This window comes from Octopus bimaculoides, chromosome 11 (genome assembly GCF_046866305.1).
Source record: "Octopus bimaculoides isolate indiv1 chromosome 11, ASM4686630v1, whole genome shotgun sequence".
In the NCBI taxonomy this organism is placed as follows: Eukaryota; Metazoa; Mollusca; class Cephalopoda; order Octopoda; family Octopodidae; genus Octopus; species Octopus bimaculoides.
This window is the reverse complement of record NC_142938.1, coordinates 75,293,893-75,316,392: the sequence shown is the minus strand read 5'-3', so window position 1 is coordinate 75,316,392 and position 22,500 is coordinate 75,293,893. Positions and strand designations below refer to the sequence as shown.

Genomic DNA, 22,500 nt, shown 5'->3' with positions numbered 1-22,500 from the left:
GCTCTAGCCTTCAAATGATGCCATCCCACTGGCTAAGTGTGCAGGCTAACATCTCCCTTGATCGGACAATTATTCCGTCACAGGGTGGTATATTTATGGCTGAGTGGACTGGAGCAAAGTGACACGGAGTGTTTTGCTCAAGAACACAACATGCTGCCTGGTTAAAGAATTAAACCTACAATCTAGCAATCATGAGTACAACACCCTAACCTCTGGGCTACACAAATTCATCATCATCATTCTCATTATTTAACGTCTGCTTTCCATGATGGCATGGATCGGACGGTTTGACAGAGGACTGGCAAGGTTTCTACAGCTGGATGCTCTTCCTAGTGCCAACCACTCTGAGAGCTTTATACGTACTACCTTCAAATAAAGATTAATGATTATTCAAAACCAAATGGATTTGTGACAAAATTACACCCCCTCCCCTCAATCTCTTAAAATTACTTATATTCAGTTCAAGTTCTTAGTTTTGTAAAATATACAAAGACTCCTTTCCTCCCAAGCATGTGGCTTTGGGTTCAGTCCAACAGTGTGGCACCTTGGGAAAATGTTTTCTTCTATAGCCTCAGGCTAACCAAAGCTTATGGTTAAAGATTGTGGTTTCAATTCTTGGAATGGGTGATGTGTTGCATTCCTGAACAAAAACATTTCATTTAATTTTGCTCCAGTCCACTTGGGGGATCCTGCACTGGACCAGCACTCTGTCCAGTGGGAGGAGTATATACACTGCAACATTCAAGAAACTGGCTTTATATGTCTATATGAGTCAGAAATGACCTTTCAACCTTTAATAGATATATGTATGTATGTATGTGTGTGTGTGTGTGTGTGTGTGTATGCACATGTGTGTGTGTGTGTGTTTAGGTTTGTGTATAGAGGAATAAACTGATGCCTAGAGTTACATCCCTTCATGCCAAAAAAAAAAACAATGTAAACCGTGATCCTATGACCGCGAGTCCACTGCCTTAACCACTGGGCCATTGCGCCTCCTCAAATTAATATAAGGCATCTAGGAAGCAATTAAAAGAGAGAGTATTACTTACTTTGAGCTTAATAATTCCTGTACAAGTTTTTCTTTATCTTTAAAGCACTGTAAAGAGTTCATAGTTGACAAAACATCTGGGTCTAGATCTTCTACGGAGGGAATAATGGAAGTCTGTGGAGAAATACAGAAAGTCGCAGGTCTATGAGAAAAGGTCTGTCTTTGATTAAGATATATTTATATTTAATTACATTAAATACAGAAAAATTATTTACAAAAATATGGGAGAAGAAAATATCCAGGAATATACAGCATTGTTGGTGTTTGTGTGTGTGTGTGTGTGTGAGAGTGCGTGTGTATGCACATGTGTATGTGTGTGTGTGCTTGCATGTGTGAGCTTGCATGTGTGTATGTGTGAGTGCATGCATGTGTCTATGTGCATGCATGTACAAGTGTGTGTGTGTGCTTGCAAATGTGTGAGTGTGGTCATGCACGTGTGTGTGTGTGTGTGTGTGCTTGCATGTGTGTTTGAGTGTGTACATGCACATGTGATCATACACATGCATACGTGTGTATGTGTGAGTGTGTGTGCATGTGCATGTTTGTGTATGTACACATATGTGTATGCACTTATGTGTGAATGTGTATATGTGAAAATGTGTGCACACAATGAGAGAGAGAGAGAAAGAGAGAGAGAGAGAGAAAGAGAGAGAGAGAGAAAGAGAGAGAGAGAGAAAGAGAGAGAGAGATAGAGAGAGAGAGAGAAAGAGAGAGAGAGAAAGAGAGAGAGAGATGGATAGAGAGTCTACATGAAAATATGTATACATATGCATATAGATCTGTCATGCCTAACTGCAGGTACTGTGTGGCACCTTGGGCAAGTGACTTGGCAAGTGTCATCTACTTTGTATTATCTATACAAGCCATATGTCTATGCTTGAAGCTAAACAACAGACTTTAACAATGTGTGGGGGGGGGTGTAAAGAAGGAAACACAATTATAAATGGTAGGAATTCATTTATAGGACATGTTATATATTACAGGACACAAATTCTTTCTTTACAGCTGTTTCAAAAATTTGGTGAATGGTTGATAGTATGCAAAGAGATGTACATAATGAGGCAATATTGCACAAAGCATATAAGCAAAATATTATCAACTAGCATAAAGTTCACTATGTGAGTATCTTCATATGGGAATCTCCAAATATTCCTGCTGTCTCATCATATGTCCAACATTGTGTTTTTATTACTTTCTCAAGCTTTGTGTTTCTTGCAGCCAACTCCTGTTCTGCTGAACTATTTAACCACAAGTAAGAAGTTGGAATTTAAGAATTTAATCAGTCCAAGCACTAATTTTGTGCTTATCTATCATTCTACCCCTACACTAGCATCTTCACACCCACAATATACATACATAGAGACGCGTGTGTGTGTGTGAATACATACATACACACCATGTTAACCCATATACAATGTGCCCTTCCCCTTGCCTCTTAGCATAATGTGTAATTGCTTTTTAATAAAAGGAAAGAAAAATAGATGTGTCCTTATATAAAATGTGGCTTGGCTATTTACTACATATAAGAAATAAAAGCAATTAAAAGTTCTTGTCAAATTATGATTTTTATTTTAATCAATATTGTTGCATTATCCACTGATATCAGACTCTGATTCAATACCGTTTTCCACCAATTGTTCACTTACATTTGTTTCATTATCATCAATTTCTTCTAGCCATACTAACATTGTCTTCCAATCTATTAAGTGCATTTGCGATAAAATTGTTTTGTTTTTGTATCGTTTTGAAAGTTTAAGCTATTGTATGAGAATCAATAGTGTCACCAAAACAACTTGTAGTTAAAGCTTTTTAGTTTTGTCTGAAGTAGTTAAGTCGTTGTCATGATTAACCATGCCTTTAAGAATACAACACTTTCAGGCTTTGTTTAAAGTGTTTATTAAAGCAGTCGCTTAATGTAAGTAAAATTGTAGTTGACAAACTAGGAATGACAAGTACATTATTGTGCTGCTGGGCACTGTTTTCTTGCTTTATCTGTACAATGTCCACCTTGTACAACTGAAGGACAACAGATGGACAATCAGGGTGACAGAATGGACACCAAGACAATGGACAAGATGACAAGATGATCTCACCCACTTCCAGGGGCATGCATGGCCATTACTGGCCAGAGACCGAGAGCAGTGCAAGGAATCCAGGGAGGGATTCCTTCTTCAGGAGTGATGAAGACTTGGCTGAGGTTGAGGTGCAATGACACAGGACGTGGCTATGTAGTTAAGAAGGTTGTTTCCCAACCATGTGATCTTGAGTTCAGTCCTGTTGCACAACACCTTGGGCAAGTTTCTTCTACTACAGCCCTGGGTTGTGAGTGGATTTGGGTGACAGAAATGAAATAAAGATAGTGTGTGTGTGTGTGTGTGTGTGTGTCTTTGTTTCGATAGTTATAAACAAGTATTGCTGTCATACAAGGAGTCCCTCATTGCCAGTCTTCCATGAAAATATGTCCAGCCTGGGGGAAATACTTACATAGTTGGAAATAGGTGAGATTTAGCAACAGGAAGGGCATCTAGCCATAAAAAGCTTGCCTAAACAAATTCTGTCTGACCCATGCCAGCATGGAAAAGTAGACATTAGAAGGATGGTGGTGATTTGGGGTGGGCATGAAAAGATTCAATATAACCATTGATTTTAGTTTTGGCAATGCACCAGCACCACAATACCAAACTAAATGAATTCACAGCTCAGCCATATTATGCAAAATCCAGTCTTTTTAATTTGCATCTTTTATCCCTTTAGAGATGTCTTATGTCTCAGCATAACATAAGCAGACAGTTTACCATGGTGAGCAATTACAAACATGCATTGCTCTTTCAATGCTGTTTTCTATTGCCATCTGTATAAACAGATACAATTTAAGCATTGGCTGGTGACATTTCAAAATAAACTGGTGTTTGATCAGCATTCTCAATTTGCTTAAGTAAATATTGTTTCTTTTTCAATCACTAATCAATGACGAAGCATTGAAATTTAAGTCTTTCTTCTTAGTCTTCAAGCATACAATGACATACAAAGGTTCTGTGATGTAGACAGATATTGAGTCGTGAGATAAATTTGTTTCTTTTAATTGTTTTATATTTATTTTAATTCTTTAACAATATTATTTGAATTAATATGAAAAACATTTTTATGGCAGGGTTTTATGGGGTTTTTGGAGGTTATGTTAGTTGTTTTTGAAATTTGAATAAATTCTACCTCTTTTCAAACATAACAATGGAATGCCAAGAAAAAGCAAAAAGAAAAACCTCTGAATGAACTTAGCTGACAATCTAACAGAATGATGATTCATAAAACAGGTAAGCCATTTACAACTTGATTTGAAATGAGAATTAATAATCAAACACTGATTCAGTTTTAATGCCTGAGCATGAATTATTTCACCTGAAACAATACAACTGCATCCTCTCAAATCCCTGTTCATATATTTCTTGCAAATATCAACATGCAACAGGTTAAACAGAACATCAACAACAGCATCAGTCTCCCCAGTCATATGAAGGGCCTGCAAAAGCCATAGGCACTGCCCCTTCCTTCAAACCCCAACAAGTACAAAAAAATTGCTTTCTTTGTCTTTTTATACAATGATTTAACAAATGGTTATTGGAATGATTTTACTTCACAGTTTAACATGTATTCCAAATGCAGGGTGCTCCAAAAGTCTTGTTACCCTCTACCAAAATGTAATAAGAACAATAGAAAATCAAATAATGCAGTAATCCAAAGCACAAACTGAATTTAATTTATTCACTTTCATTGATGCTGTCACATATCCAGAAGGTCTGTATGAACACCATCATTTTCATGGCACAAAATAATGTGGTGCCATGTCCTGTGTGATAATTTTTGAAGCTGTGCTTTGGTGATTGTTGCAAAGGCTCTCCAAACAATGTCCTTCAACTGATGGGTATTCTGATATCATTCATGTGAAATTCTCTCCTTGATAATATCCCACAGAGCTTTATCGCAAGACATGAGATGTGGACTTCTGGGAGGCCACTCGACAGGGGCTGGAAGTTGTTGCAATCCTCGCCCTATCCATCTATTTTGAAAAACTTCATTTAAGTATTCCCAGACAGCGATAGCATAATGGGGGTGGGGTACATATTATATTACTAAAACAAAAAGTAATGATAGTAATGGCAATAATAAACAATATGTAGGGGGGGGGGGGGGGGGGGTAACAAGACTTTTGGACCATCCTGTAGTTCACAAACGAATACATAACTTTGGAATAAACAAATTGGTTGAAAATACATCTTACCTGGACTACTTGGGCTACTGGCAACTCTAATTCTATTTGACCTTGAACATCTCTGAAAATATAACAGAAATCGTTTTTACTTTCATTTCGTATTGATAAATGACATTTATAATTACATTCCTTTGTATCAAATGAAATGTCTGCTTAGAATTGACACAGTATGAAGATTTATTTAACAATCCACAGACTTCCTTCCAACATGATATTAATTATAATAATATTCATCAAGTGGAAAATTGAAAAAAAAAAAAAAAAAAAAAAAAAATTTAACATGTCATTTTAAATTCCTAATTGACAACATTAGAAGTGAAAAGATTATCATTATAATACGGTAATATTCAGCGTAAAGTAAAATTATAATTGCATCTTATGAAGGATTTATTAGCGTTATTTTTAGGGTACATTTGCAATTAGTAGTTAATAACTGCCAACTAACAAACATGCAATTAAATTTCTATTTTTCTTTTACTCTCAGATTTTAGACTTATATTTCTCGATTGGCTCCTCTGGTTACCAGCTTTGATGTTCAAAACAGATTGAAAACTATAACTGAGTCATTGCTAAGAACCTGAATATACTCAATGAATGATACTCATCTGTTACTGACAACAATTAGCTCCTTACACGTTGAGCATGACTATAGCAACAATATTAGTCTTGAATCTGTTCTACAACTAAACTCTTTCTTTACTAAAACTATACAACAAACTACTTTTATTACTAAAGACTCTGCTGCTATTTTTAAATAATCAAAGTAAACTCTTTTGTTGAATATTTTTTCCAACAACATTTAGTTAAAAATTCATATATAATCAATATTCTATACTTCAATAGATACAACTTTTTTTTTTTTTTCACAAGTTACATAAAATAAATATAAATTTTTGACATGGAATTTCAAATAAACTCACATCATTTTTCTTCATAGGTTTCAGTCATAAGTATACGTCGTTTACAAGCTGATCAAAGTAAACTATAAGCTAATGTTCAAAAGGATCCCCATTATATTATTATTATTACTATTATCGTCCAACCCATGCTAGCATGGAAAGCGGACGTTAAACGATGATGATGATGATGATGATTATTATTATCATTATTATTATTATTATTTTATGTTTGACTTTTGTTTTGCATTTGTACAAGTTGGATCCAAGTCTCACCCAGAGACCTCAAGAGACAACAAGTTAGAAGTTCATGTAGGTGTTATGCCTAGGGTACCATATATTTGGATTTGTACAGTTTTGTTCAAGTGAATGTTTAAGAAACCATAAGAAAATTATGTTTGCTTTAAAATTTGAGATCACATAGACAGTATTTTACGTAGGATATGGGCAGTTCCCATGAGCACTATCTTTTGGACTTCAGCCATTTTGGGGTTTCCTGGTATCTGAGCTAGGTAGTAATCAGCCCGTTTCGCTGTCATTCCCAGGGCACCTATGACAATAGGTATTGTTTTCGTTTTCAGATTCCACATTTTGCTAATTTCTATTTCAAGATCTTTATATTTGCTCAGTTTTTGGTAGGTCTTGACAGATACGTTTATATCAATTGGGACAGTCATATCAATGAGGAGGCATGATTTTTGTCTGAAGTCTTTCAGTATGATGTCTGGCCTATTTGCGTCTATCTTTCTGTCAGTTTGAATGGTGAAGTTCCAGAGGAGTGCAATGTGATCATTTTCAAGTACTGGGGGTGGTTTGTGTTCCCACCAGTTTTTATCATGGGGCAAGTCCAGGTTTTTGCATATTACCCAGTGAATATATTGTGCAGCTCTATCATGCCTGTTGAGATACTCTGTAGGCGCAAGCAGACTGCACATGGAGACAACATGATCGATGGTCTCATTTTGTTGTTGGCATATACGACATAATGGGGAGCTGCCGTTCTTTAATATGTTGGCCTGGTAGTTCTTTGTAGGTAGGCATTGATCTTGGGCTGCTATGATAAACCCCTCTGTTTCTGATTTCAAGCCAGAGGCCATTAACCATTGGTGGGTAAGGGCTTTGTCAATATCTGCATTATTCGCTCTCTTTGGGTATTTGCCATTGAGAGGTTTTCCATGCCATTTTTCAGTCATAATAGCTAAGGCAGCAATTTTAGCACGGGTTTTCAAGCGCTTAGCTTTTTCTGTAGGTGTTTCTAGTTCGTCTAATTCTTGAATTTGTTGCAATTGGAATTCACTTAGATATTCCTTTGCCTGTTTTGTTACTGAGTAAGATGCTTTCTTGCTTTCATATTTTAAGACAAGTTTTAGCATCCAGTCCTCAGAGTTTTTCATATAGGTGTCTAGGCCAATTGTGGCTACCTTCATTGATAATGCCAGCTGTAGTAGTCCTCGACCTCCCTCTTTTCTTGGCAGATAAAGACGTTCTATATCTGCCTTAGGGTGGTGCATTCTATGCATTGTCAACAGTTTTCGTATTTTTCTGTCAACATTACATATTTCAGTAATTGACCAGTTAACGATGTTGAAACTGTAAGTCACGACTGGTATGGCTAGAGCATTGATCGCTTCGATCCTGTTTCTCGCGTTCAGCTCTGTCTTCAGTATTGCTCTCACCCTGCGATAACATTCTCTTCTGATCCTTTCCCTCATCACTGAGTGCTTGATATTGTCCCCTTCAATTACCCCTAGGTATTTGTAGCTCTCCGCTGGTTCTAACTCTTTTATGACATTTTGCTGGTCAAGGTTCACATTAGATGTATTTGTCATTTTTCCTTTGATAAAGATAGCTTTTGCACATTTATCAAGGCCAAATTGCATCCTGATGTCATCACTGAATTGTTTAACAATCGCTAGTAGGCCTTTGAGTTGTTGGTCATTTTTTGCAAAGAGCTTTAAATCATCCATGTAAATGAGATGATTTATATTTTTATCAAATATTTTATAACCATACTGTGCATCATTGAGCAATTTTGAGAGCGGTATTAGGGCTAGACAGAAGAGGAGTGGTGATAGTGAGTCACCCTGGAAAATGCCACATGAAATTCTTACATCTCCAGCATTTAGAGATTCATTGTCATTGTTCAACATCAGTGTGGTTCTCCATGATCTCATACTTACAGATAAAAAGTTTCGCAGAGTAGGAGCTATTTTATACATTTCCAGACATTTCCTAATCCAGCTATGTGGTAGGCTATCAAAGGCCTTTTTATAGTCTATCCAGGCTATTGACAAGTTTTTGTGTCGCTTGTGACAATCTTCTAAGATCATCTTATTGATGAGTAGCTGATCTTTACAACCATAAGATCCACGTTTACATCCCTTTTGCTCATTAGGGAATATGCTACTTTCTATTAAAAAACTATAGGTGTACTCGGTTAGGACAGATGTTAGCGTCTTATACATTGTTGTTAAGCAGGTTATGGGGCGATAATTTTTTGGTTCGTTTGTTTCCTCATTTTTTGGAAGCAGGAATGTTAAACCATTAACTAGCCAAGAGGGCATCAAACTAGGATTTTGCAAAACATCGTTGTAAAGTTTTGTTAGCAGTTCATGGCTTTCTGGGAAGGCATTCAACCAGAAGTTAGGAATTTTATCCTTTCCTGGAGACTTCCATTTGCTTCCATTTGCTTGACCTTATTATTATTATTATTATTATTATTATTAATATTATTATTATTAAGGTGGCGAGCTGGCAGAATCGTTAGCATGCTGGGCAAAATGCTTAGCGGCATTTGATCCGTCCTTATGTTCTGAGTTCAAATTCTGCCGAGGTTGACTTTGCCTTTCACCCTTTCAGTGTCGATGAAATAAATACCAGTGAAGTACTGGGGTCCGATGTAATCGACTAGCCCCTTCCACAAATTTCAGCCCTTATGCCTAAAGTAGAAACGATTATTATTATTATTATTATTATTATTATTATTATTATTATTATTATTATTCAAAAGGCAGCAAGCTGACAGAATTTTTAGCACACTGGGCAAAATGCTTATCCGTATTTCACCTGTCTTCATGTTCTGAGTTCAAATTCCGCTGAGGTCAACTTTGCCTTTCATCTTTTTGGGGCGGAAAAATTAAGTACCAGTGAAACACTGAGGTCAATTTAATCAACTAGTCCCCTCCCCCAAGATTTCAGACCCTCTGCCTTTATCAGAAAGGACTATTATTATTGTCATCATCATCATCATCATCATCATCACTATTTTCTATCCTCCATAATAATCTCCAAGAGTAAAATATATATCACAACACACACACACACACATATATATATATATATATATATGTATATATCAAAGGTCATTCTCAAGGCTTAGATTCTTAAGGCCAGATGCACAGGTTCTGTGGTCTTTACATTTTCTCCCTCCCTGGACAGGAACACTTGGTCTGTCACAAGATGACTCATTTTTGCCAGCTGAGTGGACTGGATCCGGGTGAAATGAAGGGCTTTGCCCAAGAACACAATGCATAGCTTGGTCCAGGAATTGAAACCACAATAATATAATCATGAATACAATACACTAACCACAAGACCATGTGCCTCCACATACACACACACACACACACACATATATATATGTGTGTGTAACTACACATGGACTGTTGGCAATTCTTTTCCTTCTTCTACCTTTTCTTTAGGATTTTCCTATATCTCCTGTTTCCGAAGAAGAGCTTTGCTTTAAACATAAAACAACAACTCTTTCTTTCATTCTCTGAGCATCTTATAATACTTTGTATGTACCATGTTCTCACGTTCTGGTTGATTTTTACTTGTCTTTTTTTCTCCATTTTTCTATTAGTTTTATATATATATATATATATATATATATATATATATATATATATATATATATATATTTCGTATGTGTATTTCGTGTGCAAGATTCTTGATGTGGATATGTGTGTTGAAAGAAATACAATTAAACCTTGGGAGAGGCATTATGCCGGTAATAAACACACGCACTGGTTCAGTCCTTTATTAATTTATATAGTTTTTTGTTAAATTATTTCATTGCACTCTTGCAATCTCTTCAGTAACTTGGAAGTGGAGAGACAAGTTACTGAAGAGATTGCAAGAGTGCAATGAAATAATTTAACAAAAAACTATATAAATTAATAAAGGACTGAACCAGTGCGTGTGTTTATTACCGGCATAATGCCTCTCCCAAGGTTTAATTGTATATATATATATATATATATATATATATATATATATATATATATATATATATATATATATATATAATATATGTAATGTATGTGTGTGTGTATATATATATATATATATATATATATATCATGTGGCATCACGTAAAAGTGCCTGTGTGGTGCCATGTAAAAGCACCCAGCACACTCTGTAAAGTGGCTGGTATTAGGAAGGGCATCCAGTCATAGAAAGCCATGCCAAATCAGACTGGAATCTGGTGCAGCCTCACCACCTTGCCAGCTCTGGTCAAACCGTCCAACCCATGCCAGCATGGACAATGGGTATTAAATGATGATGATGATGATGACACATATACAAGTATATATATATGTATATATATATATATATATATATATAAACTCTTTTCCCTAATTTAGCTGTATAATCTAGTGAAAATTAAAGAGACAAAATGAATAAAGGAAAACAAACAAGAGGGGAGAGCAAAGGAGAAAGAGAGCAAGAAAGAGAAAGAGAGAGGGAGAGAGTAATTATAAATGGATCTGTGTGAAAGATGGAAACGGAGAGAGAGAGAGAGAGAGAATAGCAAAAGGAAGAATGCAAACACTATCATTTAAATACAACCACAACAACTATAACATGTGTAGAAAGTACAGAAAAGTAATTCATATTTAAATCTTCTGAATCTTAGAGACGTATAAAATATAGAAACATTTTAAAATGGAAAAGGCTAGGAATAAACATGATAAAGTCAAGTAAGATATTAAATGACCCAATGTTTTCTAGAAAACAAAAAAAAAATGATATTCTTATTACATGAAATATAAAAATCTGAAAGCTGAGGAAACTGATAAGGATCTTTGTTAGCAATAATCATAATAAAATCCAAGATAGTTTGCAGACACTAATAAATTTGGTGGCTGTAAGTAGTTACTTTTAAAAAGCTGTGATAAATTTAGCCATTTTTTTTATCATTTTGTTGTTGATATACAGTCATTGTTTCAATTAATATAGAAAATAATAACGAATTTATGAAAATAACTTTGTCATTTTTAACCCTTTTGTTACCGTATTTCTGTTGAGACGCTCTGTGTTTCTTTCAATTAATTTTAAATGTAACAAAGAATGTAGTAAAATAACTTAGTTATCATTAATCTAGTGTTAGGAACATAAATTGTGACTGAGGTTTAGTGGAAGATTTTAATTCAGAACTTTTGAGAACAAGACATTTGTACTACAGAGCCTGAGCTGGTTTCAGCTGGGTTGGTATCAAAAGGGTTAAGCTAGTTTGGAACATAAAATATCATGAAATTCTAATGGAAGGTTTTAACTGTAATCATTTTAAAACAGGGAAACAAGGAGTTTGAATCATAGAGCCAAAGGTAGTTTCAGGTGGGCTGGTGTCAAAAGGATTAAAAGCTTGCTACTTTGGACACAAGTCCTTCACAAGACTAGTCAAATAAGAATTCACTTCTACCAGTTATTACTTGACCACTCTATTGAAGAAACTGTATCTGAAACAGCACCCTTCTTTTAGTTTCTTATGCAAACCAAACTGGCTAATCCCTACAAAGTGGCTTGGATTTAAAACAAAAATAAGTTTACATTAATTGTTATAGAATTAGTAGGAGTAGAATATATTACAGAATTTCATGACCGTACAATAACAGCACTAATATTCTTTAACTAGTTGCAAGAACAAAACCTTAGTTGTTTCTCAAACATCATCCCATTTTCATACAAGCTTTAAACAAATATCAACCAATGCTGGAAGTAAAACTAATTACAGCAAAATACTTTTAAGCTGTTTTGTTATATGTGGGATATTCAAATTGTGTTTTACATGATTTAAAAATGCTATTATAAAATGGCGATGATGTGTAGGGTTTGCTGAAGGTATAGTAGGTTCAGGAAGAATTAAAAGGTCCATATATTAGAATAGTGAAGGTGCATGGCTCAGTGGTTAGAGCATCAAGCTTACGAACATGAAGTTGTGAGTTTGATTCCTGGACTGGGTTGTGTGTTGTGTTCTTGAGCAAGACACTTTATTTCACGTTGCTCCAGTTCACTCAGCTGTGTCACAGGTGCCAAGCTGTATCGACCCCTTTGCCTTTCCCTTGGATAACACTGGTGGTGTGGAGAGGGAAGATTGGTTTGCATGGGCAACTGCTGGTCTTCCACAATCAACCTTGCCTGGACTTGTGCCTAAGAGGGGGAACTTTCTAGGTGTAATCCCATGGCCATTTATGACTGAGGGGAATTTTACTCCTTTTTATATTAGAATTTAAAAAACAAAAACACAGAGATTAATCATTTCAAAATAGGGATATGATATTGATATGTAATGATAATTGATTCTAACATAGGCACAAGGCCTGGAATTTTAGTTGGATGGGACTAGATGAGACCCTTGACACCAATACATGAATGTACGCTAAGTCTTTCACTTCCTATGAAATATGGGCCTTCGACAACTTTTCTCCACTGTTTTTGACTCTGAACTGTCTTATCTGCCTCTCTCCAGTTGGACCTTAGCTTTTTTCAGCCCTGCCTTTCAGATCTTTCTACACTGCATCACATGTTACCCTGAGGGAAGGCCTTCCTGCACCAGGTCTTGTTGGGTTTAAAGGGTCATCAACGCTTGTATGACTTTACTTTTTCTTAGGCAAGTGTGTTCGCCCTATGCAAACTCATTTTTACACTTGGGAAGAGGTAGTCCATATTAGTCTAGCCTCTGTCCTTTAACCAGTCAAACATGGGAGACCCTATCAGAGGTCTGTATGCTGTTGGCATAGCTCTCAGGGTCAATGAAGCACACAAGTCACAAAACCACAACAAGGATTGGACCTTGAAGTGGCTAGTACTTGAATGGATGTACTTTATTTTATTGATTCCAAAAGAATGAAAGACAAAGTTGATCTTGGTGGAATTTAAACTCAGAACACTAAGAGCTGTAACAAATACCGTAGGGCATTTTGTCCGATGCTTTAATGATTCTGCCAAACCAACACATTTGATATGTAATAATAATCCTTTCTCCTATAGGCACAAGGCCTGAAATTTGTAGGGAGGGGACTAGTCGATTACATCGACCCCAGTGTTTCATTGGTACTTAATTTATCGACCCCGAAAGGATGAAAGGCAAAGTCAACCTCGGCGGAATTTGAACTCGAAAAGTAGTGACGGGCGAAATACCACTAAGCATTTCGTCTGGCATGCCAGCTCACCACCGTTTTCGTGCGGGTGACACGTAAAAGCACCCACTACACTCTCTGAGTGGTTGGCATTAGGAAGGGCATCCAGCTGTAGAAACTCTGCCAAATTAGATTGGAGCCTGGTGTTGCCATCCGGTTTCACCAGTCCTCAGTCAAATCGTCCAACCCATGCTAGCATGGAAAGCGGACGTTAAACGATGATGATGATGATGATGATGAATATGTCTGTTCGTAACAAGATGGGTTTTAAATCATGGAAATTTTTAACTAAAGCAAAACAAAAAATCCTAACAATACCTGGATTTGAGATTTGAAATTCATGAGCAAAAAAAAACAGTAAAAAAAAAAAAAGGAAAGACAAAAAAAAACATGTGAACATTACAAAGAGATTATTTTAATCCATGCTAAATTCATCTAAAATAACAATTAACAAGAATAAGGAATGCAACAATGATACATATGTATCATGTTTTATATTATTTAAAAATAATGCTGGCTATCAAGGTATTTAAAACTGATTAGTTTTTAAAGATTATCCTGTGTCACTTTAATTCACTGGTAATGTTAGTGTACACATAGAAATATAATAAACAGTTTCACAGCATAGAGATTATTCAAATACCAATTTTGTTTTTTGAAGTTTTGTGTTGTTTTTTTAAGTTTCCAAATTCTAATTGGAGAAAATTAATTTAAATAACATTTGAATTTACAAAAAAAAAAAAAATGGAAACTATATATTTTTTGTCTCTCCAAGCTTTCTGTAATCTATTCCTTAATTAGAACCCAAACAATGATGTGTGTGTGTGTGTGTGTGTGTGTACATATGTTGTATTTTGAGATGGTCATTTTTTTTTTTCTTTTTTGGTCAAATAAACTCATGCACTATATGTTCGTTCTTCACTCATTTATTACTGTTCTTATTCTAACTCATGTACATTGTCCTGAAATCTTTCGTCACACATCTGTGACCTCCTCAGTGACACTTTCTGTCTTTGTGTGTGCTCTTGCTCTGCTTATTCCATTCTCAGGGAGGAGGTCACAGATGTGTGATGAAAGATTTCCGGACAATGGACATGAGTTAAAATAATAAAATAAGAACAGCAATAAACAAGTGAAGAATGAATACATAGTGTGTGTGTTTATTTGGCAAAAGACAGAAGAAAAATGACCATCCCAAAATACAACAATATCTGTTTCAACACACCAGTCAGCAGTTGTTGTGAAAAAGGTGTTGGAACAAAACGACTCATGTATATCTATATCAGTTACCTTCACTGCAAAGAATAAAATGTTCCAGCTTGAAACAAGAAAAGCTAAATATATATCTTTCATAGTTAAGCTTCCAGAGAGCATTTATTTGATGGCGGTCCAATGGTTAGAATGTTAATGTAGGGCATTAGATTTTGTCATAAGTGTATGCACCTTAAACAGTTTGAAAGGATGTTTCCAACTTGTCATGTTTCTAAGGATATCATGTTTCTAAGGAATGAACCATTGCCACCACTAATAGATCCCAAAAGAATGAAGAATTAAAACCAAAGGATGACTAACATGTCAATTTTGATGAGTAATTATTACAATATACATATCAACACACTCAACTACCTTCCAATTTCTTTAAAAGAATTCATTTTAAATTTAATGAAAATAAAAGAAATCAAAAAAAAAAACCCAAAAACAAACAATGCACTGCTGCATTGTCTCCATACAACAGCAAAGAACGATTCACTATATTTTTGCTTAGATCATCATAAAAATCTTACAATCTAAACACATAACAATAGATTTATTCCTGAAATTTCTGTGGTATTTAAGATGTATATTTAATGCTTGTGAGATTTACATGTGATATTATATCTACTTGCTCGCTTTCAAACAGAATACTAACAATATTTCAAATCTTTGAATCATGTTAAAAACTTATAAAAAATGCTTATTATGATAAATGTTTCTGTTTGAATTCTAAGTCTAAAGACTAACTGCTTGTCATGTTTGGAATAAATTTAATCATATTCATGCTTATGTATATACTAGCATGTTACCCGCCAAATAACAGGTAATTTTGGAAGTATAGCTTTTGCCACCATGGGTAATATGAGAAAATATGACATACATGCAATAATTATAATTTAGCTTTTACTTTGGTACTTATAAAAAAGAATGGACTGAATACTAAGTTTTAAAAGAAAAATATTTATTACCTTAAAATAGCATCAAACAAAACAAATTCCTCATTTGTGTAATTCTTCCTACAATTACTCTGTCATTTACTCCTCCTCCTCTGTCTTTATGATTCCTTTTCTCTCCCCTGTATCTGTGTGTAGCAATGTTTACTTATTGCCTGTCACCAAGCCTAGAATGTGCACTCATCCTGTACCTCTTAAGGTTAACTCTCTGTATATCTCTTTTACTCTCTCACCCCATCTATTTATATGATGTAAAGTGTGACTGAAGAAATCAACTAACCAATCAACATTTATATCCTTTTCTACTCTAGGCACAAAGCCCAAAATCTTTGGGGAAGAAGCCAGTCGATAAGATCGACCCCAGTATGCATCTGGTACTTAATTTATTGACCCTGAAAGGATGAAAGGCAAAGTCAACCTCGGCGGAATTTGAACCCATATTGGATTTGCAAGTCTTCTGGCATACACTACATTCAAACGTGTGCACAGACATATATATGTTTATATATAAATGTATATAAATGTATATAAATCAATTTTATGTACTAATTAAATAATCAAATTGTGATATTAAACATTTGAAGCTACAGTGTACACTTAAATATTTAAATCAGCATTTAAATTTGATAAATATAACTGTAAAATAAATTATAACAATTAAGAATTGATGAAACATATTACTAGTTTATTGTACACAGCAGATGGACATGTCAGAGAAAATACTTCCTGTAATATTTTTAATAAATATTATGACACAAATAATTAATCCGGTAGATGTAAATGCTGAAATGAACAAATGCTCTACATAAAGAGGAAACCTATTTTAAACAGAGTTAAAGTGTGAACTACATTGCAAAAGTTGAAGAATATGGATATGAAATATTCTTTATTGAACAGTTGTGATTTAATTGGTAATTAGAAGTTAATTGGTAACTGATATTAATTAATTAACATTTGTAAATGTCAACTATTAAATCCAGTTTTTGTGTTTTCATTAGCATAATTCATTAGCATAGACCAAGTTAAATACAAAGCAATAAGATTAAGCCAACTGGATGTATAAATTGCTTAGATTGGTACGTTCAGTTTCATTTTTCAATATTAAAAAAATATATCAGAGATTTATTTTAAAATAAATTTTAAAAGAAATTAAAAGATTTTACTCTTTTTCTTTTCAAAAATTGAAACAAAATGAATTGTATTTTTGAAACAAACAATATAAATTATGTTACTAACTTAAATGAAAATCAGTAATAATTACCAAAAAAAAAAAAAAAAGTGCCTAGTTTATAAAACAAGAATTATAAAGGTCATGAAGATTACTTTACTTTCAGATATCAGGAAGGAAATATTTAACAGAAAAAAAGCATTATTGTTGACTAAAAATATCTATAGCTTGCTTGAATACCAAATAGCTACAAAAAAGAAACATTATATAATTTCAATAAGTAATCGATCAACAAAGGCAAAAATTATAGCTAGCTACTCAGTTCTATAATTGCTGAAGGGACATTTGTTTTTTTTTCTTTTTTTTTTCTTTTTTTACACCAATTATATTGCATGTGACACAGAGAAGAATGCAGTGTGAAGAAATAATCATGCATGTGCGTCACATTAAACAATGTTCTGTTTCTATAAAAATGATTTTTAGTGTTCTTCTCCATGTAATTATGACTATAGAATTTGGTGATTCCATTTCTTACACCTTGACATTTTTTTTTTCTTTTCATTTCAACCAATAAAAAATTTGTCACATTTCAATGAACTAAAAAAAAAAAATAAAAAATAAAAATGATAATATAAATAAAAATATAACACTGGTGCTCCCTAGCAAAATGCTTCAATCACTTGGGTCACTGGGTCACTTTGATACTGAGGTGCAATTTTCATTATGCTCACACATATATATATATATAGAGAGAGAGAGAGAGTGCAGCTTCTCTTAGACACACAAACACACATACATAATAACACAACTTTACAAAAGAATTTATGCAAGGCTAATATCTAATATTTTCATTATGAGTGAGGGAAGGATGAAATGAATTTTGAGGTTTGATATGCTGCAAGCCCATGTATGTTGGTGTGCATGTATGTATATGTGTATGCATGATTTGTCTATAAGTGTGCTATATATATATATATATATATATGTATATATTATTTTATATATATATATATATATATATATATATATATATATGTATATACATATATAATATATATATATATATATGTAATATATTTATATATACATAGATATATAAATACATACACACACACACACACACACACACACACACATATATATATACATATACATGTGTGTATGTATATGCATACATAGATGCATACACTAACACGCACAGCTACAGTCTTTTCCTTATATATTTTGCAGACGAAGATTCAACACAGTAACTGTGACATATAAAATTACTCACGTAAGGGGATATTGAACAGGCCAGGAAAAAAAAAACAAAAACAAAAACCATATTTGATCACACTACATTTGTTAGTTTCATCTTTCTATCATTAAGAGTAATGAATTTATTAGATATATTAGATTTGCAACATTCTTTTGTAGTCACTACATATATGTGTATGTGCATGTGAAGATCACAATAATTTTTACTCGATATGTGTGTATGTGTGCCACTGAGAACAATTTCATCACAATACATTATATGAACACTGAAAAAATAGTTTCATCCTGAATTAGTACTAGAATACTGGTTAGCAATTACAAACAAACAACTATATCATTTTTGTTTGTTTTTGGTTTTTTGGGGGAGTTTCTTTGCCAATAAAATTTGGAGCAGTACATTGTTCTATTCTATTAAGCATATAATACTAAATTATTACCAACAGTCATAAACGTGGTTGTTTAGAAAAATCTATTTATAATGTTAAATTAATGTTTGAAAATGTAAGTTTGGGGTCTTTTTTTTTTTTTTTTTTTGTTTTGAAATTGTTTTGTTTTATAATTTCCTACAATCAGATTTTTAAACTTTATTAAGAAATGTTATTTGTGTCTTTGTTGTACAAATAAAATCTATAATCAATAGAAATAAAATTAAAAATAAATCGCACAAAATTATCCTAGTAAATCTACAGAGAAAACAGAATAATGCATACACAAATTAATTTTAAAATTAGATTAATTACTATATTTCACAATAAACTTTAAAACAGATTTTAAAATAATTCTTAGTAAGCTGAACAAAAATTCATGTTTATCCTTTTAAAATACCATTAATCAAGCGACTATAAATAATCAGTTTAATTAATGTATAAAGTAAGTTTTGGATTGCTGTTTTCTGTTATAAGTTCATACCTGTAGGTCGAGTGTATTGTTACTGGTTAGACTTCAAACTTGTATGTCTTTTGTTACATTCATGTCAAATTCCCCTTTCTTTTCCTTCTCTATTTGTATGCATTCATTTCATGTTATATCATCATTTGCTTTAATTAATGCTTTAATTAATAGTTATTTAATAGTATTCCGTACTTTTTTGGTGGGGGTTTCATGGAGGTTTTTTTTTTTTTTAGATGGGAGATGTCATTTGCTACATATTTAGAAATTGATTCAAATAATGCTTTGAACTAGAACTGTCAAATTATAATATAAGTATATTAATATCAGATTCTTGTTTTCTATTTATATATATGGGTATGTGTTGATGTGTATGTGTGTGTGTGTGTATGTCTGTATGTATGTATACACACACACATTCACATTAATACAAACGTACATATATATGTATGTGTATATATATATATATATATATATATATATATACATACACATATATATACATGCATATATATATATATATATATATATATATATATATATATACACACACACATACATACGTGTATATATATATATATATATATATATATATATATATATATATATATATATATATACATATATATATACCTTATTCTTATATAAGAATGTTGTTGACAGAGACTTTGAAGTTTTGGCCAGCGAATCTTCGAAGTCGTGTGTGTGTGTGTGTGTGTGTGTGTGTGTGTGTGTGTGTGTGTGTGCGTGTGTGTGTGTGTGTGTTTGTATACACATACACATACATATGTATCTTCACACCTAAACACAATCACATGCATATATGCACAAATATACAGAAATTACTCAATAGCTTTCTCACTAGAGTCTTTCCAGTTTTATTACAGACATATTTTCACCATTTCTGTAAGACCGAAGATTGTTTTGGTAGTACAAAACACTTTTGCTTCATTCCCTTCATATGTCCCAATCATTTTGTATTAAATTCCTAATGATTGACAGCTAATTATACTAAGGCTTTATAGGAATCTACCTCTTCTGACATTGGCTAAGAAGTGAGTAGTTGTAGAAACATGTAGATATTTAGGAAGGCTATACTTTGATAAACAACATTTTATTTCTTTTACACAGATACATCCAAGATTTACTCTTGCCTTTTACTTCACTTCATTTTTTTTTTTTTTCATTTTTATGTCCATTCTTCTATGCTAGCATGGGTTAAATCAGTACATTATTGAGGCATTGTTTCACTGCTAAATGTTCTACCTGTGTGTGGTATGTGGTGTGTGAGTGCATGTGTGTGTGTGTGTTTGTGTGTGTGTGTGTGTGTGTGTGTGTGTGCTGGTGGGTAGGTTCGTGTGCATGTGTTCACGTGTGTATGCATATCACATATGTCATAACCATTTTACATCTTTCCCTCGATGTTGGCACGAGTTAAATGCCTTGCTATGGTTTATATCTTGAACACACTGCAATAGAAAACAAGTCAATGCTGGTGTGTTGTGCATATTCTACAGTGCAGATGAGGTGTCTTTTACAGTGCCATTTTTAGCATTAAGGAAGACTAAAACTTCCCTACAGGGTGGCGAGCTGGCAGATCATTAGCACGCCAGGTGAAATGCTTAGCAGTATTTCATCTGCCTTTACATTCTGAGTTCAAACTCTGCCAAGGTCGACTTTGCCTTTTATCCTTTCAGGGTCGATTAAATAAGTACCAGTTATGCACTGGGGTTGATGTAATAAACTTAATCCCTTTGTCTGTCCTTGTTTGTCTCCTCTATGTTTAGCCCCCTGTGGGCAATAACGAAATAAAATGCTCCCTACACCTTGCATTAATGGTTCTCATTCAAGGTTACTACTGCCTCCTAGCAATAAGGCATGCAGAGTCTATGTTGCACTCATAATCGCCATCCATGACATGTCCTTCATGGCTGGCTGCTGTCACTCCCAGCATCAACCACTTCATGTTATTGACACCAGAGGGGCTGTTTCATGCAATGCAAGATAAAGAGAGCCCTTCACCATGTATCACTTCTTGTTTGGAACCACTGCTTTCAGTCATCAATGGGCAGCCACAATGCAGCTTGTAGAATTCATGGTTTACAAGCAGTACCTCCCAGTTTGGTATGTTTTCTATCTTTCCTATCACCTACAATCTTACTGAGTATTTTTAGTCCACCCCACTGTGCCATCACCATCAGAGAGGCCTCATATAAGGAATGATTAAAAGGGGGTCCCATTCTGGTCTACATCAATCCTCATCCAGAATCATTGCAGAAGCCTGCAATGAAATACACATGTGTATGGGTTCAAAAGATTTAGCAGAAGTCAGTGATATTCTTGGTTTATATATTCTAAAAGGCTTGCATATGAGATTCTCAAACATCTGGAAATTTATATTATGATGATGATCTATCATTATTATGTAACTTTAATCAACAAGTTACTGATAGATTCTGTGATACTTTCCATAATTTCTTTAAAACCTTAGGGTTCACAAATACACTTGGAACCCAACTCAAAATTGAAATGTTCTAGATGTTTCCTTTAACTTTGATAACCTTCAAAATTCTCAATATGTAAAAAATAATTAAATGCAATATTACAATATACCCACAAATTACACTGTGTAACACAATTTTTGTCCTTAAATAGGAACTGTTATTTTTTATTTGCTTACCTCTAGAAAGTATGAAAAATGGTTAATATTTCCTTCAAACTTTGCTTTTGCTCAAACCCCCAAAAATCCTTCTCATCATAATGCTATGATGCTCCCCCACTACTTCTGCTCATGATCAATGATGTATATATTGTCAGTAGTTAAGGGCCATGCTCAAGTAGTTATGGTCAAGCGACTGACAAGCAAATCTGTGGTATTGAGCAGAATATTTGCTATAACAATATTTCTGCTTCAGCAACTCAGTGCTGAATCTGTCTGAAATGTAATGGAAAATAGGTCAGTTTCAAAACATTGATGTCCAGGTTACAGAAGCAAAGTTTGAAGGGAATAGTAGTCATTTCCTTTGATTCCTAGATAGAAGCAAGTAGGAAATAATACTTATTGACCAAAGACAAAAAAAAAAAAATTGTTACAAAGTGTAATTGAACCACTCTGAATAAAATTTAAATAGAAATTTAGTTAAAAAATGAATTCATTCAATTTTCTAATTAATCTTCTAATGAGAAGATTTTTCAACAATGCATCCAGCTATTACTATGAATCAGATGAAATGGATAAGTAGGAAATGTAAAAAACTACATGAATATGAATCCAACACCTTTTAAATGTAGAGAGAGATGTTATGTAACACAATTTGCTATATAATTTATGAGAATGAATACCCAAAG

General features: G+C 33.8%; 1 protein-coding gene across 25 annotated transcripts in view; it reads right to left on the bottom strand.

Moving 5' to 3' along the window:
* LOC106875082 (serine/threonine-protein kinase BRSK2) overlaps positions 1-22,500 on the bottom strand; it is a 316,142-nt gene that overhangs the window by 64,884 nt on the left and 228,758 nt on the right. For all 25 annotated transcript variants that reach the window (XM_089360385.1, XM_089360366.1, XM_089360373.1 and 22 more), the window contains 2 exons: positions 5,325-5,376; positions 1,050-1,162 (listed from right to left, as the gene is read on the bottom strand). In XM_089360385.1, the coding sequence (XP_089216511.1) occupies positions 1,050-1,162; positions 5,325-5,376 (165 nt within the window). The remainder of the gene's footprint in view (positions 1-1,049; positions 1,163-5,324; positions 5,377-22,500) is intronic.